General features: G+C 39.5%; 1 protein-coding gene across 1 annotated transcript; it reads right to left on the bottom strand.

Moving 5' to 3' along the window:
- Window positions 1-1214: 1214 nt before the first annotated feature.
- LOC131949705 (putative N-acetylgalactosaminyltransferase 6) lies at window positions 1215-17808 on the bottom strand. Its single transcript, XM_059311568.1, has 12 exons — window positions 17724-17808; window positions 15878-16201; window positions 14479-14678; window positions 9368-9473; window positions 8606-8814; window positions 8326-8404; window positions 7454-7602; window positions 7136-7230; window positions 6380-6464; window positions 5296-5480; window positions 3681-4561; window positions 1215-2067 (listed from the first exon to the last, which is right to left on the bottom strand). Exons 1-12 carry the CDS (start codon window positions 17748-17750, stop codon window positions 1939-1941), a joined length of 2469 nt encoding a protein of 822 aa, XP_059167551.1. The 5' UTR covers window positions 17751-17808; the 3' UTR covers window positions 1215-1938.
- Between the last annotated feature and the right edge of the window lie 793 nt (window positions 17809-18601).

The following is an 18601-nucleotide window of genomic DNA, read 5'->3' as shown; positions in this document are numbered from 1 at the left end:
AATGATCAGTTATAAATAAAGGCGTTTGAATAGTATACGGAAAAAATAACCTGGACATATACATTTTTGGCACATACAACCCCCCCCCCCCCACTTGTTTGAGTAATATATTCGAATATTCGAGAAGAGAACTTACTTGATTAATGAAAACTTAAGTTAGTAGACATAATGCCAATATAAAGGTTTAAAATTGTTATTTTACTCTATGTTTAATAATTGAAATTAAAATGTCTGTTTTAGTTTATATATATATATATATATATATATATATATATATATATATATATATATATATATATATATATATATAACAAAACCAACAGAAATTAATAGTATTCAAGTGTACAGGAAAGTGCTGACAGTTACTTTTACTGAAAAGAAAATGCCCTCTGCAATCCACTTGTTATTTTAATTTTTTTTTAAACTAATAGATAGCAAAATTAGTAGTGTTATCAGCTGACCATTACATCGTCTGCGGGGCCAGCTAAATAAAAAGTTGAACAGTCACATGCGTGCAGACTGCGGTATCTATAAATAGTTTGGGTAAGGAAGTTAAAGGAAGTTTTGTGAATTGCTAAGGGCTTTCTGTCAGAAAGCCCATTTTAATGATTGGCTACAATAATTACATCTAAATGACAAACTACAAAACAAAGTAATCAAAATATGTTATAAGCATTAACAAAAAAATGGAACATATAAAAATAAAACTGAATGTTTCAAAGGTAAAATTGCATTAAATGTATAACATGTGCATTCATTGGTCAACAACTTATTGACAAATACTTGCAAGTAGTGGGGATTTCATCTACTAGGATTCATAACAGGTAATTTAAACAGTAAACTACTGCTGTAATTTAAGGGGTAGGGATTGCTTTATTAAAAATTATTATAATTAAAAAATAAAGCATCTTAAGTTCAAATCAAAACTAACACCCCTTCAACTCATACAAACATACTCATAACCACCAACAGGTTAACTTCCAATACATAGATTAGTTATGTTTTCATTCTAATAACTCTCTATAATTTATAAACTACATAGATTTTTTATGTTTTCATTCTAATAACTCTCTTTAATTTATAAAGAAGATAAACAGCTACTCTTTCACACAGTTAAAATACACTTAAACACCCAGGTGTGAAATATATCATTATAAAACAGCTTTTTGGCTATTGTTACACATAAATACACACACACAAACATACACATACACACACATTTTATATATATATATATATATATATATATATATATATATATATATATATATATAATGTATAAGGCTAAAATAAATGATTCAAACAAGGAAGTTCATGCACATACTAAGAATGCTATTGGCTAGTAACTGGAATGAAAGACAAACTGGGTTGTAAATGTATTGGTCAAATGGAAAACAATGATATTAGTAGCACCTTTACCTTAAATGTTGGTGCATTGGTTAGCACTTGACTTGGAAGCAATAAAATATAATCATGATATGTAGTCACTAACAACTGGTGCTGTAAACAACAACACCGGGCATACCGCAGTAACTTACATCGTATTGTAATATGTAACAGAAGCGTGGTAGTTAGTGTAACGGGGTAGTTTGACTTGTGCTAACAACTGATCACAGACAGGCCTATACCATAATTGGGTTGCTGGGCTAGTTTGGCTGGGTGTGGCACCCAGGAGGATTTCATCACAGTAATCTTAATGGTCAAGCATGCGTCACATCTTAATGGTCCAGTATGGGTCACATCTTGATGGTCAAGTATGGGTCACACCATGATGGTCCAGTATAGGCCATGCTTTGATAGTGAAATATAGGCCATTGCTACTAGCAAAAATGGATGAGATCCAGTGGCTGTGGATAATTCAGCCTACATCCTATGAGATCTAGGAAAGTGTCCAGATATTTTTTAAAGCTGTGAGTTGCCACATTGGATGTGGAAAGTTTAAACGAACTGCCAAACCTGGCTGATGTGGTCGTCTACACAGCCCAGGAGTTTCAGGACCCGGGTTCCCGTAAAGCTCCTGTACGCAGTGAGGCACAGGCCTGTTGGGTCATGGCGCAGGAACCCGTCCTGTCAAAAAATATTGCTACAGTGTTATCACACCATGGTGAAACAGAATGTATGCATAAATGTATAAATGTGTACAACAGCACATACAATACAATTTAGGAAGGGGAAGATACTAGAACACACCTGGAAGAAATAAAACAAATAACATATATAGAAATATGTACTAAATTCAGTGACCCCCCCCCCCCCCATCCCCACCCCAGAGAAAAATATCTGAATGCAAACCCTGTATATATTAAAGGCCTACTATCAAGGCGTTTTCCAGGCTATACAATTGTCAGGGATGTGTACCAGAAATATATTTAGGATTGGAATCAAGGCTAAGGGAGGCTACTCTAGCTGAAATAAAATGGAAAGCTAAAGTAAAATATCTTTATTGACAATACTACGTAAAAACTGTATCTCTAACGTAGTCTATAGATTGCCCCCCTCCCATCTCCATTATCTCTCAGATCTACATAACGTGAGTCTATATTTACCCTTATTTAATTTTCATACAAATATGCAACCCAAAAAAGGGAGTTAATCAACTATCGTTTTTAATATTCTTCTAAAAATAAAATAAAATTTAATAATTAAACAAAACATTGGTACGCAGTTGGAATTTAGTATGCACTATTCTAAATTTTACTAGATTTATGCTTTCTAAGGCTGTCAGTGTAAAAATTATTTTATTCTCCACACTTTTGATTATTTTTATCACTAAATCATTGTTCATAGTTAAGCAAATATTCTAAACCATATTACAGTGTTACCCACACACTTATGTTGAAATACTGCATCATTTAAAAACTGAAGTTTTTAAAAATATCCTTCATTTCACTTGTATGTGATTTGTGTTCTAATCTACAGATAAATTGATATCACTTTATCTGATTTGTGTTCTAATCTACAGATAAATTGATTTCACTTGAATGTGATTTGTGTTCTAATCTACAGATAAATTGATATCACTTTATCTGATTTGTGTTCTAATCTACAGATAAATTGATTTCACTTGAATGTGATTTGTGTTCTAATCTACAGATAAATTGATTTCACTTGAATGTGATTTGTGTTCTAATCTACAGATAAATTGATATCACTTTATGTGATTTGTGTTCTAATCTACAGTTAAATTGATTTGACTTTTATAAAAAGATAAAATGTGTAGCCTAGACTTTTTAATTAGTGAATACTGTGAACCTTTTAAACAATGTCTGCTACTTACTTGAATGAAACTTTTAAATTAGTGAATACTGTGAACCTTTTATACAATGTTTGCTACTTACTTGAATGTTTTTAATTACTGAATACTGTGAACCTTTTATACAATGTTTGCTACTTACTTGAATGTTTTTAATTACTGAATACTGTGAACCTTTTATACAATGTTTGCTACTTACTTGAATGTTTTTAATTACTGAATACTGTGAACCTTTTATACAATGTTTGCTACTTACTTGAATGTTTTTAATTACTGAATACTGTGAACCTTTTATACAATGTTTGCTACTTACTTGAATGTTTTTAATTACTGAATACTGTGAACCTTTTATACAATGTTTGCTACTTACTTGAATGTTTTTAATTACTGAATACTGTGAACCTTTTATACAATGTTTGCTACTTACTTGAATGAAACTCCAGGAATCCTTGGCGCTGGACACCGACTGGCATGGCAGAAAGTGGACATCAGACACAGCGTCCACATCACTGTGTGGCACATGAAATATCCTTAAGGGTGCAGCTGCATTGACAGGTGCATTTGCAGGTGCATTTGCAGGTGCATCAGCTAGAGTATTGACAGGTGCATTTGCAGGTGCATCAACTAGAGTATTGACAGGTGCATTTGCAGGTGTATAGACAGGTACATTCGCAGGTGCATCGACAGGTGCATTTACAGGTGCATTGAAAGGTAAAGTGACAGGTGCTATACCAGGTGCACTGTCATCCAACAAAAGCTGTGGCACCTCCAACCTGGCCAGATTTTCACGTGACAGCTGCCTTTTTGTCCGCTCCAATGTTTCTGAAGTTGGTGCCTTGTACTGAAGGATGTTTCTCCCTATACTAAACTTGTGCAAACTCTCTCCATCTTGTAATGTATTCTGGTTAAAACCACTGGACTTGGCCCCTTGTTCAGAACCCTTGCCTCTAAACAACAAGGGATTTAGAGTTTGTCTGTTGCCAGTCTGTTTTCTGCTTGATTCAGGCTCTACAGGGTTAAAATTATATTCCTCACTGTTAGTAATCAAGGGGTTAATAACACGTTCACTCTTCTTGTCGACATAATTTACGGGGTTAGTGTTCAGATGACTTTTTTTACGCAGAAATTTGTACGTTGAGCCTACGAGAAGTGGCTTTGAGTTATCAGTCACATGTGTCTTGGGCTTGTAAGTCAGTTTTTCTCTGGCGGCCAAACACATGGAGGTGTTGGTCACTAGCTGACCAGAGGTCATCAGGTACCAGATGGACGTAGGCCGCTTGTACCAGTCCTCTACAACAATACTGCCACCTGAGAAAGGGTTCAAACAAAACCTCAGTTTACAAATGAACATTTTTAAATGTTAATATTTTAACCTCAAAGAGATTAGAAAAAAAATTCGCACTATTAATCATATTTATTAATTTTAATCAAAGAAAGTTAGACTTCATGCAAAAACACAGTCAGCTTTACTGTGAGGTGGGAAAAGTTTATTTCAGGTGGCATATACTCCTCCCATGGGAATCTTTACAATGGGATGTATCTATTTCTTAGTAAAACATAACAGACCTAGGTGTAATACAATGGGATGTATCATTAATATAACATTATACTGAAGGTGGGTAGGATAATATATAAATGCCAATCTTCAAGTGATTCAGATACAAAGAGCTTCCACCAATAACAGCCCCATGGGTGGGGAGATGTTAAAAGCTGACATTATTATAGACGATAAAAGAGTGGGTGAAGTAGAGAGCTTATAAATTTAAAACTCTAGCTCTTGCATGTGACTTGGGCATGAATGGGAAATGAAGATGATGAAGTGCAAAAAATATGTGAATTCTAGAACCATCAACCCACAATGAGAACTGGAGGACCATCAGAATGACTTTTGACCAACCCATCCACCTCCCCTGACCAACACTGACCTTTAAAGTTGACCATCAGAATGACATGTGACCCTCACCCCAGACCAACACTGACCACTTGAGTTGACTGCCAGGATGACCTATGACCCCCCCCCCCCCCCTAAGACCAACACTGACCTCTGGAGTTGACCGTCAACACTGTCTCATCTGGAACTATCTGGGTCAGCTTGCCCCTCCTGCTAATTGTTCCATTAGGAAGAAGAGTGGGCTCCACATTTTGAAGAAACCAGCCAAAACTGTGACAGCTGTTCCTGGCTGTAGTTTTATGGCGACTGTCCCAACTCCTTGAAACATACTGGTATCTGTTAGATTCATTACAATTTTTCACATATTTACCATGTTTTGTTTGTCATAAAAAACAATTTTGTCCTTTATTTTAATTATTGGTCAAAAAATGTTCAAATATTTATTTGACTAAAAATTAATCTAGTTTTCCAGAATAAAGATCCGTGTACACTTAAATGAATCTAGATCTAGATGTGGAGCACAAAGACAGAAAAATCGGTTAAACCAGTATAACAGTTCTACACCCATTTTCCCCCTCCATCTACCCACTCTCTTGACTTGACTTGACTTAGTCCTCTTGCTCCTTATGGAACATAGGGCCTCTACCATTTCCTTCCATTTCTTCCGCTCCCCGGCTATTAATTTTGCCATCTCCCGAGACATCCCTGTTGACTTCAGTTCTTCGAGAAGACTCCGCCTCCAGGTCTGTATTGGGCGCCCTCTTTTCCGCTTTTCCTGTGGGTTCCATTCAAGCGCTTGGCATGTAACATTTGGGTGAGCCTTTCGTAGTGTGTGTCCCACCCAGAGCCACTTCCTCCTTCTTATTTGCACACCTATAGGCTCCTGCCTTGCTTTTCTCCATAATTCTATGTTCGGCACTTCCTACCATCTCAATTTCAAAATCTGTCTAAGGCATCTGTTAATGAAGTCTGCAACTTCGATGTGCTTGCTTTGGAGACTCTCCATGTCTCTGAACCATACAGCAGAACTGCCTTGACATTTGAGTTAAGTATCTACCCACTCTCATCAACACATTAATATCCTACCCTTACAAGAGTTCCCATCTCCCTACACCCACCTCCTCTTACACCGACCTCCCCTATTTCCACCTCCACCTCCCCCACTCTCCCATAATCCCACCTAACACCACCACCCCTTCCCCTACCCCCACCTCATATAGTCCATCTCTACTCACGCTGCCATGTGTTCCTCTACAAAAATACTGTACTCCTCCATCCAGAGGCGGGCTAGCAACAAACGCTCCTTGATCAAAGTCTCATCTGGTCAACAAATAAATCAACATACGATCAGTGTCATTTAGTCAACAAATCAACATTTGATCAGTGTCATCTGGCCAAAAAATTAAAATTTTATCAAAGTGTCATCTAATCAACAAATTAACATTTAGTCAAAGTGTCAACTGGTCAACTAAACTTACAAAAACTTTATACATAAAGTTTTAGTTTTAAAAAGACTAGGACTAAATTTGTCTAAATTGCTAGCTCAGTAACAATGCCTGCTTCCACTGTTTAATGTAGCAAGCTCATAGTTACATCTTACAAAGTGAGCTAATGTTCTGTATTAAGCTCACAAGCTCAGCTCCACCAGAGCTGTGTGAGACTTACCTGTGAACTGATACACCTATGAACTGATACACCTGTGTGAGACTTACCTGTGAACTGATACACCTGTGTGAGACTTACCTGTGAACTGATACACCTGTGTGAGACTTACCTGTGAACTGATACACCTGTGTGAGACTTACCCGTGAACTGATACACCTGTGTGAGACTTACCCGTGAACCGATACACCTGTGTGAGACTTACCTGTGAACTGATATTGCTGTGTGAGACTTACCTGTGAACTGATACACCTGTGTGAGACTTACCCGTGAACTGATACACCTGTGTGAGACTTACCTGTGAACTGATACACCTGTGTGAGACTTACCTGTGAACTGATACACCTGAGATTCCAGGCGAGGGTAGACATGGCCTACATGGGAACAAGGCACCACATGAATGCTGCCAGCACACAGCCAGGTTCTATATAAAATGTATAAGTATATATAAGTATATTTTATATATATTTATATATATATATATATATATATATATATATATATATATATATATATATATATATATATATATATATATATATATATATATATATATATATATATAATATATATATATATATATATATATATATATATATTGTCTAGCTTGTCAACATAAATTATGTTTATTTTGTTTTTAAACTTACTTGAAAGAAAGATCTAAAAACATCACATCACTCCCATAAAAATGTTCATTAAATCCACCCATTGAAAGCAGGAAATCTTTTGCAATAGCAAAAATGCCATCTATCACAGCTGGGCAGGGGAAGGAAGAAGTGGGCGACTCTGTTTCGTTCTGTAAAAAAGATCGGTTATCTCCCTTAGATTAAAAGTACACAAGTATTTTACCAATTCTAGCAGTAATAAACGAGAGGTTACAGCACGTTTCCGAGCACTTAACCAAGGACCATCAACATATATATAAAGTGGTCTGCTTCACACTGTGACTAGATAATTTTTTTGTGCTAATATTTTCCTCTTCACTCTTTATTGTAATGTTGGAAGGGATTTTTTCCAACACTTATAAGTATTACGTGTCAACATATATATTAAGCACCATATAGTACGTGACTCCGATTTCAGCCTGCATTTCTTTCTGGATTATTCCATATCCTTTTTCGAAACAAGAAGAAACTACATGGCAGGATTTGTTTGATTTTGAGGCTTTCTCTCTAGATGGGTTGCTATCCCCATCCTCTTCTGCCCCGGAGTTCGAACTCGGGACAACCACGAGTTTTACCGACCCCTATGCTAAGAAGACCATTATTTACCACGGACCCTCTCAACCTTGCTCATCCTGATCCTCAGCATTACGCCTCGAAAAAAAACTATATAAGGTAACAGTATATGTGTACAGCAAGCGATACACTGCAATATATGGCTTTATACAACGTCATAAGGAGAGAACAGAGGTGTAGTTAAGTTATGTGGAGGGGCGGGATGGGGACAAAATCAATAGTGCGCCACGGTAGCCGGAATGGGTGGCTACGCCTCTGTGAAAAAAAGCTGACATTCTTACCTGAAACTGGCGAGTCTTGGCCATGAGATCCCAGGTGAACGACCTGACCGTCTGGACGTTCTCGTCAGGCTTCAGATACCTGGTGGGGAATACAGGTGTTTTATGAGGTATGGGACAGACACATGGGACAAATAACAGGTGGGGAATACAGGTGTTTTGTTAGGTAGGGGACAGACACACCTGGTCACAAAATTCCAACCGACCTCCCCCCTACCTGGAATTGTGACGTCGTTTATGGGTGACCCCTATTCCCTGGTAGAAACCAATCAAAAGTACTCACTCAAACGTGTCGTGTCTGATGACGTCAATGACAGGCACGGCGACGCGCGTGGTGTTCTGTGCGACCAGCCCCAGGAGGGGCGGCAGCCAGCCCTCCGTCGCCTCACAGTGTGGGGGCAAAAACACCGCCACGTCCCCGCTCATCTCCCTCACCCCCAGAGTTAATCCCTGCGCTAATCCCAGCCGATCCTGGAGACGGATTACCCTCACCTGTCAACAGATCGATAAGATTAGCTAACTAGTGAATGGGATGTGCACTAGGTGCTGGTGGGGAATAGTTCGATCGATGATTGAGTGTCCAGGAATAAGGGTTGGGTGACACAAAGGTAGTCTTCAACATTTGAACATGGGATGTTGATATATGAATGTAGTAGGTGGGATGATGTTGGTATATGAATGTAATAGGTGAGAGATGATGTTGATATATGAATGTATCAGATGAGAGATGATGTTGATATATGAAGAAGAGATAAATTCATATAGAAAATATACACTTTTACCAGCGTCTGTCCACTGGAAAAAAATTTCCGCCCCCCCCCCCCCCCCTCACTAGAAATTTTCAATTCCCCCCCCCCTTCTCTCCCGGTGAAAAAAAAGTCTGAAATAAACACGGATGCAACGATGATGGCACTCATATCAAAATTAGGAGTTGACGCGGTAACGAAGGGGGCCCCCGCTCCCTCCCCTTTAGGTGGCCCTAACCCACGCCCAGATACCTTCAAAGGTCAAATACTGTAACAGCCGTTAGAGAAAATGTGTTCACCTTTCCCAGAGGCTGCAGGTACCGCTCTAGAATAGGAAACTTTAGACTGGACCGTGTAGAGCCGTTGTCTAACAGGATAATTTCTTTCAGCAAGCTGGGCGGTGACCTGGGGAGGGAACACAAACGCTGACTAATGGTTTCTACCTATTTAACATTATTAGATCAGCTGACATTTAAAAATTTAAATCAGTATAACGTATATTCTGATATAATATTATTATTTTTATTTTATAGGCTACATGATATCGCAATAAATAAATAAAAGTTGATTCATCAAACGGTAAATCGTATTTTATCACAACAAAGATAATTAGGTCACATCCGAAATTTATGCACGGAAAATAAATGTGTTTTTATGAAAAAAGGGGGCAGGAGGGGAGAGAAGCTAGGATAAAACCCACGGCTAGTGTATATGAAAACTGTACAGCCAAACACACATTTGACAAGATTTCAATCCGCCAGATAGAGGTCGTTAGAAAGTTTTAGTAGGTTTAATCTACCCCTACAGTCGAGCCGGGTACTAGACGGTGGGTTACGAGTTTACCCTGCGTTCAGTGGGGTTGAAGATAAGCCTGGTGAGAACCAAAGGACAGAAGCGACCGATACGGTAATGAAACCGATATCTAAACCAGTTAGTCAGAGTTTGCCGTGTTGAGGCCTGCCTGGCTAATGGGCGACACCTCCTGAGCCGGGGATGTCCGTAAGAAAGAACGAATGTTTGAAAAAGGTCGAACTTTGTGTTGATAAATATTTGTTATCTATTTGTTTGGATTATAAGAACTGTGTGTTTACATGCAATATGTTTGTCTTTAAAATCTTTGACTGTAAGGTCCCCTTATTTAAGATATTTCTGTTTAAAATATATTAATATTTTTAGTCTGAAACTTCTCTGCGTTTAACTTCTTTAGTTAAAATTTCTTTTTATTTATTTATCGTTAGGATCCTGAGTTACACTATCTCTGTGCTATTTGCCTGAATAAAAACCAATCAGTAGCGTAGCGAGGGGGGGGGGCGGGGGGACATATGTTCCCGGGCGCCGACCTTAGGGGTCGCCAAAATGGGTTGGAAAAATAAATTGAAAGTTTGAGGGGGGTGCAAATCGAAAGTTTGAAGGGGGGGTGCACATTGAAATCTCGGGGGGGGGGGTGCAAATCGAAAAGTTTGTCCCCGGCGTCGGGAAGGGTCGCTACGCCTCTAAACCCAATCGCAGTTTTCAACAGCACCGATTCACACCACGTGACCAACACACTTTGTTGCCCCTGGTCCAACATCAGGCAGGATAGGACCGACCCCCGGGACTTGACAGAAAACTATCCCAATGCCGCGGACCTGCCCACGTGTTTGCTGAAAGCCGGATGGCGGGAAATCCGCGCTCAGCAGACATGGCATGGGGGAGGGGGGTGTGATTCGAGAAAATCAATAAAACATGCTGCAATTTTTTTTTCTTAGACAAACGGGTCGGTGTATGGACATGTATGTAGGAGTGTTGATCAGTTCAACATAAGCAGGTTTTCTTGTATACAATTTTTTATCCGGAGAGGAAGGGGGCACTTGAAACTTAAGTGGGCGCACTTAAAATTTCTGAGGAGAAACACTGGTTTTGGTAAATATTCTGAATATAAATTATATATATATGGGTTCCGGGGAGAGGGGTGGGGGGGGGGGGTAATACACACCACCCACGGAGAGATAACTGAGAGAAACTCTGCACATAAATTATACACGTGTACACACGCCACAAGATAATCTAACAAAATAAGTCTGAGATGTCTAACGAAAATAACGTGTTTACGATGTATTTTACACGCGTGGACATCTCAAGGTAAGATCAATCAACCATAACGTGATTCAATCCTAGGCAACCAGGCACAAGCTTGAAAAACAACACATCTTTAACAAAGCTGTATTTGTATGGTGTATGTGTATGGAAGACAAATCAACCATAACTAGATGTGATTCGATCCTAGGCAACCTGACACAAGCATGAAAAAACAACACATCTTTAACAAAGCTGTATACCTATGGACCGCACCCCCCCCCCCCTCCGCCCCCCGGAGAAAAAGGTCTGGAAGAAACACTGATGGTGTATGTGTATGGAAGACAAATCAACCATAACTAGATGTGATTCAATCCTAGGCAACCTGACACAAACATGAAAAAACAACACATCTAAAAAAAACTGTCTATGCATGGTGTGTATATGTATGGAAGAGGTATCAATGCAACAGGATCGTGTATTGGGTTTCCCGGGGTAGGGAGATAGGCGTCCAGAAAAAAAATTAACTTGTCATTTTCTTTCAAAGCTTTATCTCGTTAGCACTGGTTACTGCATATTTCATCACAGATTTTTGTTTTACAACAGATGGGCGAGGTCAATGCACTGTGCGCACAAATCTCTACATTGATAACTTCAAAGATCAGCCCTTGTTATAGTATCTGATTGTGAACATCGATTTTTCTTTGTCTGCAGTAGAGTCTATTGCTTTAACTACATTAACTCGATGTATTTAAGTATTATGTTTTACACGTGTGTAATTTACTCTGTATATCAATACGCTGTATTATGTGTTGAAGTAATCGGTAAACTTAATTACATCTGCACGTGCAGACAATCTAGACTCGTTAAATCTTTTTAAGCTATGTGTGTAGTTTAGCTTTATCCATTATATTTGCATCGTATCTAACATAAAACATTTGTGTATATGTACATGATTTCCTCAAATTAGATCTCGCATACAAGATAGCAGGCTTTATTTTTTCAAACCGGTATACAGTGTAACTGTAGTCTTTGCATACCAGCTACGTACACAAGTCATCACCATTCATCATTTTTTCCTTTGTAGCCCCTGGGGAGCAGAGGGCTGTAGTTACACTTTACCAGCGGACGGTTGTGGGCTGCTCCCCTTATCTGTGCCCACGTGAGCCCATCGGTCTTTGCCTCTGGGATCACGTCCTAATGTACTCAAGTGATTGCAAGCTTAAACACAGCAGCTAGAGCACTATGCTCAGGGCTCCTATAGCGGTGGATCATGGTGAGCAACTAAAGTTTGTAAAACATCTTTTCCATGCGAGGTTGGGTACGGTAATGTTGTTTTTCTCCTTATTGACCCTCATACCAAAACATAACCCTAATTGTCTGGTGTGGGGGAGGCGTGGTCGACTGGTAGAGCATTTGGCTGCTAGCCCGAAGGTCTTGAAATTCGGATCTCGCTTCGGACTAGTTACTGTAGGACGTCCCTGAGTTCACCCAGCTCTGATGGGTACCTAATTCGTGTTAGGGAAAGTAAAGGCGGCTGGGCATAGTGATGGACACATTATCCCCTTATATGCCGAGGTCAAGAAACATATGGACTACATCATCTGCCCAATGGATCTAGTAATATAAGGAGTAGGGCTATAAAGTCAAAGTTAAGGTTACGGTCAGGACTAGTTAGGGCCAGAGTAAAGGTTAGGGTTAAGGAAAAGGTTAGGGTTAAAATTAGATGTAGGGTTGGGAAATAACTTTTGGTGGGTGAATAATGCTCATCGTGCTCTACTTGTATTCCATAGAAATACGATTTCGTAAAGTGAACAGCAAATCTCGATAAGGGGGTAAGTACCGTGGAGGGCATCTGGCAGGGGATGATATATGGGGGGGGGGGGGTGGCAGTGGGGTAACTGGTCGGAGGAGTAATGTCCTAGACCTACGTCACTAAAGTAGCGCTATCCTAAAATCCAAGATGGTAGTAACTTGGACTACCCGGTCAAAAATACAAATGCTGACTGATGTGAAAAATTGGTCCACAGTTCATACCCAGCATGTATGACGTCAACAACAGAAAATAGATGCTAACATGGAGTGATATTAAGACAAATAGGTGCTCAATTGGTCGCTTAGAACTTACATGTGATAAGTCATTAAAGTTGCCGTGAAATTATAGTTGTTGACATTTTCAAGTACATAGTTTCTGTCAAATGGGTTGCTTTTTGAGCGGTTAAAACTTTGTTTTATTTGAATAAATGGTCCTAAAGGGAAAGGCCGCTTTCTCCCCCATCCCACCCCCACCCCTCCCGTAAGTATCTGGAATATAGGATGGGTCTAGACACGAAAACAGAACAGATACGAATAAAAAAAAAGGGTGTGAATATAGTCTCGTAATAAGTATTGACCAAATAAGGTTATAGACTAGATGTTAAAATAGACAAGTTGTAGACCAAATATGAATATAGACAAGGTGTGAGTGTAGACCAGGTGTATGTACAGGTAAATGCTCACCTTTCTATGACGCTGTAAACTACAGGTAAATGCTCACCTGTCTATGACGCTGTAAACTACAGGTAAATGCTCACCTATGACGCTGTAAACTACAAGTAAATGCTCACCTGTCTATGGCGCTGTAAACTACAGGTAAATGCTCACCTATGACGCTGTAAACTACAGGTAAAAGCTCACCTGTCTATGGCGCTGTAAACTACAAGTAAATGCTCACCTGTCTATGGCGCTGTAAACTACAGGTAAATGCTCACCTATGACGCTGTAAACTACAGGTAAAAGCTCACCTGTCTATGACGCTGTAAACTACAGGTAAATGCTCACCTGTCTATGACGCTGTAAACTACAGGTAAATGCTCACCTGTCTATGACGCTGTAAACTACAGGTAAATGCTCACCTATGACGCTGTAAACTACAGGTAAATGCTCACCTGTCTATGACGCTGTAAACTACAGGTAAATGCTCACCTATGACGCTGTAAACTACAGGTAAATGCTCACCTTTCTATGACGCTGTAAACTACAGGTAAATGCTCACCTGTCTATGACGCTGTAAACTACAGGTAAATGCTCACCTATGACGCTGTAAACTACAAGTAAATGCTCACCTGTCTATGACGCTGTAAACTACAGGTAAATGCTCACCTGTCTATGACGCTGTAAACTACAGGTAAATGCTCACCTATGACGCTGTAAACTACAGGTAAATGCTCACCTTTCTATGACGCTGTAAACTACAGGTAAATGCTCACCTGTCTATGACGCTGTAAACTACAGGTAAATGCTCACCTGTCTATGACGCTGTAAACTACAGGTAAATGCTCACCTATGATGCTGTAAACTACAGGTAAATGCTCACCTGTCTATGACGCTGTACACTGTCCGCATTAGAGTGGTCCACGGTTCGTTATGGAACACGATAATAACGGACGCCACTAGCAGAGGGAGGGAGTCGGGTGAGTACTGCGTGCACTTCCGGTGCCGCACGTCCGGCAGTGTCCGTCTGATTGAGATTCGATCACTGACAAACTGGTTGAATGCGAACTCCTTGTACCCAAGCTGAAATAGTGAGGTATGAAATACAATGTTGGTATACAATTTTAATGATATAATTTCGGTATACAATTTTAATGATACAATCTTAGTACACAACTTTAATGATACAATGTTGGTATACAATTTTAATGATACAATGTTGGTATACAACTTTAATGATACAGTCATAATATACAACTTTAATGATACAATGTTGGTTTACAACTTTAATGTTGAAAATGTTTATATATCTTTAAAATGTGGGGTTATAACAGAATCAGCTGATAGAATATCACTGTACTGTGCCGTGGCGTAGCGAGGTCGGGTGTCACCAGGTGCGGCATTAAATGGTGTCACCGCCCAGTAGCGACCTTTCCCGGGGACAAACTTTCAATTTTCGATTTGCACCCTCCCCCCCCCTCAAACTTTCGATTTGCACCCCCCCCCCCTCAAACTTACGATTAGCACACACCCCCCCCTCACATTTTTCTCTATATATTTTGCTATTTTTTGCCTTGGTGTCACCCCCCTTAAATGGTGTCACCCGTTGCGGTCCGCGCCCCCCCCCCCCTTGCTAGGCCTCTGGTACTGTGTCAGGTTTTCTAATGGTATTACTATAGGGTCAGTGTTAAGATTAGCACAGGACGTTTAAAGCATCTTCCCCCCTCCCCCTCAATTAACCCTCACCCACCCTAATCCCACCCACGCTGACATGGTAGCTGACATGGGGGGGGGTAGTGCCCCGTCAGGGCTTTACAAGCAGAGTTTCTTCCAGGCATCTCTTCGGGGGGGGCTTCGCCCCCCCTCCCCCCCCCCCCCCCGAAAAATTGTTACCCCCCCCCCCCCCCCGAACGAAATGAAATTTATATAATTTATATAGAAAATATATAATTTTAACAGTGTCCGCCCCCCCCCGAAGAAAGTTTACCGCCCCCCCCCCCCCCGAAGATTTCAAGTGCCCCCCCCCCCCCCCGGAGAAAAAAGTCTGGAAGAAACACTGTTTACAAGGTTTAAGATTATATGGCACTGTGCCTGTTAAAGTTTTAATTAAGCACTTGTTAGCTTCACTAATGATTATCAGAACAGTTGTAAAAAAATAGGTTAATGACCCCCCCCCCCCCCTCAATCAACATGCAAAAAAAAACTATCCCAATTAAAATATTAACGAGCATTCCAACTTTAAAAAAAACACACACACAACGACATTGAAGCAGCCGACTTACTGTATATTCCTCTTGATTTTTAGCGTTGAGTTTAGTGGGGTCGATGAACACTCCCGCCCCACCCTGACCCCAGACAACAACCTCTGCCATGTCGGGGAGATACCCAGGCACCACAACAGAATCGTGCATCATCGCCGTACGTTTCTCTTCCTGTGTTGGTTCGCCTGTCAGCGCGCGGAGTAATACATAGACTAACAGCAGGCAAACAACCGTCAGGAAGACGGTAATAACCAGGGGCGCCTTATCTCGGAGAAATAGTTCCAACGTTTCCATGCTTGACCGTCTTGAATCACGGAAACGCCTTTTTCTTTTGTCACTGTTCCTCTGAGAATTATAATTGAGCAAAAATATAAAACAACATTTCACAAAGCTTGTTTGTTTATTTTTCTTTGAACTAATGAACTCAAAATTACACGAACTATTTGGTGCATTATGGTGCCGTTAATAGTTGCATGCAGTAAATTACGCACCTCAAGAAATGTTTTGCGATTGTTTTTACTTTCTCGTATATACGAAGTATAGAGAAAGTCTTGTAATCGTGCAAAAAAAAAATCGAGATTTTTGCAAATCTCGACGTTTTACATCTCACTGATACGGAAAAACATAATTTTGCAATCTTGTCCGTATGTCTGTGTGTCTGTGTGTGTGTGTGTGTGTCCGTGTGTAAACACGATAACTTGAGTACCGTTACAGCTAGGTTGATGAAATTTCATATATAAGTATTTTATCGAAATCGTAGATCCGTATCAACTTTTGAGCGATTTCCGATAACCGGAAGTGGTACTTTTTCAACTTTGAATTTTTCAAAAGCCTATAACTTGAGTACTATTTCAGATAGATAAATGAAATTTGATATGTAAGTAAAAGATCTAATTCTCTACCTTCTTTCAAATTTTGAGTAATTTCCGTTTATCGGAAGTACTTATTTACGCTACTTCCGATTTCTCAAAAACGCATGTAAATTTATAAAGTGCTAATAATATTGCGCACTATTATGCACATCTTTATTTAGCGTTCACTTGGTGTGCATTTCTTTTTTCTTCGAGATTATATTCTATTTTAAAAAATTTGAGTATTTAAAATGGATTAAAAATCATGTCTAGAAGTCTATATCCCGAGTTGCCATCCCCCGTAGTGTTATATTAGAATATTCGAGAAAGTTTAGGGGAGATCACTCCCGGTTTATTTTAAATACTAATTGATTTTTCGATTAATTAAAATAGTTTGTGTTTAAAGTTGTGGTTTCTATTGTCATTCAACCGACAACCAAAGGGCGAATGAAGTTTCAAGTCAGATAATTAATTTGAAAAATACCCAAACGATATTATTCAGTTATATTTTTAGAAATTGAACAGTGTATTTGAATAGAAGGTCTATTTTTACCAGCTTCCATTTAACTTGCTTCTTCGTTCTTTTGTCTGTCGTGCTTCGCCATGGGTCGAAACCAGCGAGCGAAATTTCGACCATTTTCAACTCTTTGAATTAAAAACTTTGATGAAACAACGCTTTGCATTATGTTTAAAACTGGTCGCTGAGAAAACAGTTGAAACGCGATCTCGAAACATTTGCTTTTAATAATATAGCGCTTAAGATAAGAACTGCTCGCTATTAGAACTATGTCGATAGAAATGATAATGTACAAACAAGCTATTAAAAAGGATGACAATCACTCGCCTGGGGTTGGCCACATTTCTCTAACGTGCCACAGGTGTCTATGGGTTGGGGTTGTTTTGTTTTAATTCGCATGCTATTGCGGTAAAAATAGACACTGAAACGTTGGCCCGGGGCCAGCTATAAGATTATATCAGCTAAGATGAAATAGGTCTAGGTATATTTTTTTCTTTACCTTCGTTGCTAGTTCACTGTTGATCATTCCTTTTGGTCTGTTGAGCTGAAATTTTCAGGAAAAAAATATATTTAATTGGTGAAAAAATTATAACTACTGAGATATCAATACGTCATTTAAAAATATAGTGATTGTCGGGAGACTGTTGGGGGGGGGGGCGGATTCACTGGTATTGGGGATAGTTGGAGGGATCGGAGTCACTGGTATTATGGACGGTTTCAAAGATAAGAGTCACTGAAATTATGGGCAGTTAGAGAGATACGAATCATTTAGGAGGGGTGGTGACACCAAGAGAAAAAAAAAATGAAAAACATATAGAATAAATAAGTTTTTGCCAGTTCAATGAATGGTTAAAAACTATTTTAAGTGCATAATGACGACCCCGACAAGGGGAGGGGGAGGCGATACCATGACGTAAAAATGCTAACTGTAGAGAAAACAATGTTACACCCAGCTGTATTTATTAACAACAGATTATAGATAAACATCATTAGTATTATATGTACACTTTAAAGTTTTTAACGTGGGGGTACACCAACTACAAAACTTATAGAGAAAAAAGAGGGAGGGGGGCATCATGAGGTACAGCACCGACTGAAAATTGGTCTATCAACGCCACTGGTATACAACACTGATCTAAACATTACAGATTCGTTGAGAATGTAATGTGTAAGAGTAATTACCGAGACTAATTACATTTGTATCGGATGTTAGCGACACGCGAATCTCATTATTCGTTTTGTTTTGAAGATCAAAAGCCAGATCTAATTACCTGGATGACGCAACTATTGGGGAGGGTTTATTTCATACCTGGAGATTAACATAGTAGTGGGGGGGGGGGTGGGGTCGAGGGGGGAGTCTCTCGGTTTGTCATCAAC

Source organism: Physella acuta, unplaced genomic scaffold (genome assembly GCF_028476545.2).
Source record: "Physella acuta isolate Inbredline_101_S28 unplaced genomic scaffold, ASM2847654v3 ptg000710l, whole genome shotgun sequence".
Lineage (NCBI taxonomy): Eukaryota > Metazoa > Mollusca > Gastropoda > Physidae > Physella > Physella acuta.
Note: the sequence above shows the minus strand (reverse complement) of the source record. Positions and strands in the feature narration are given on the sequence as shown.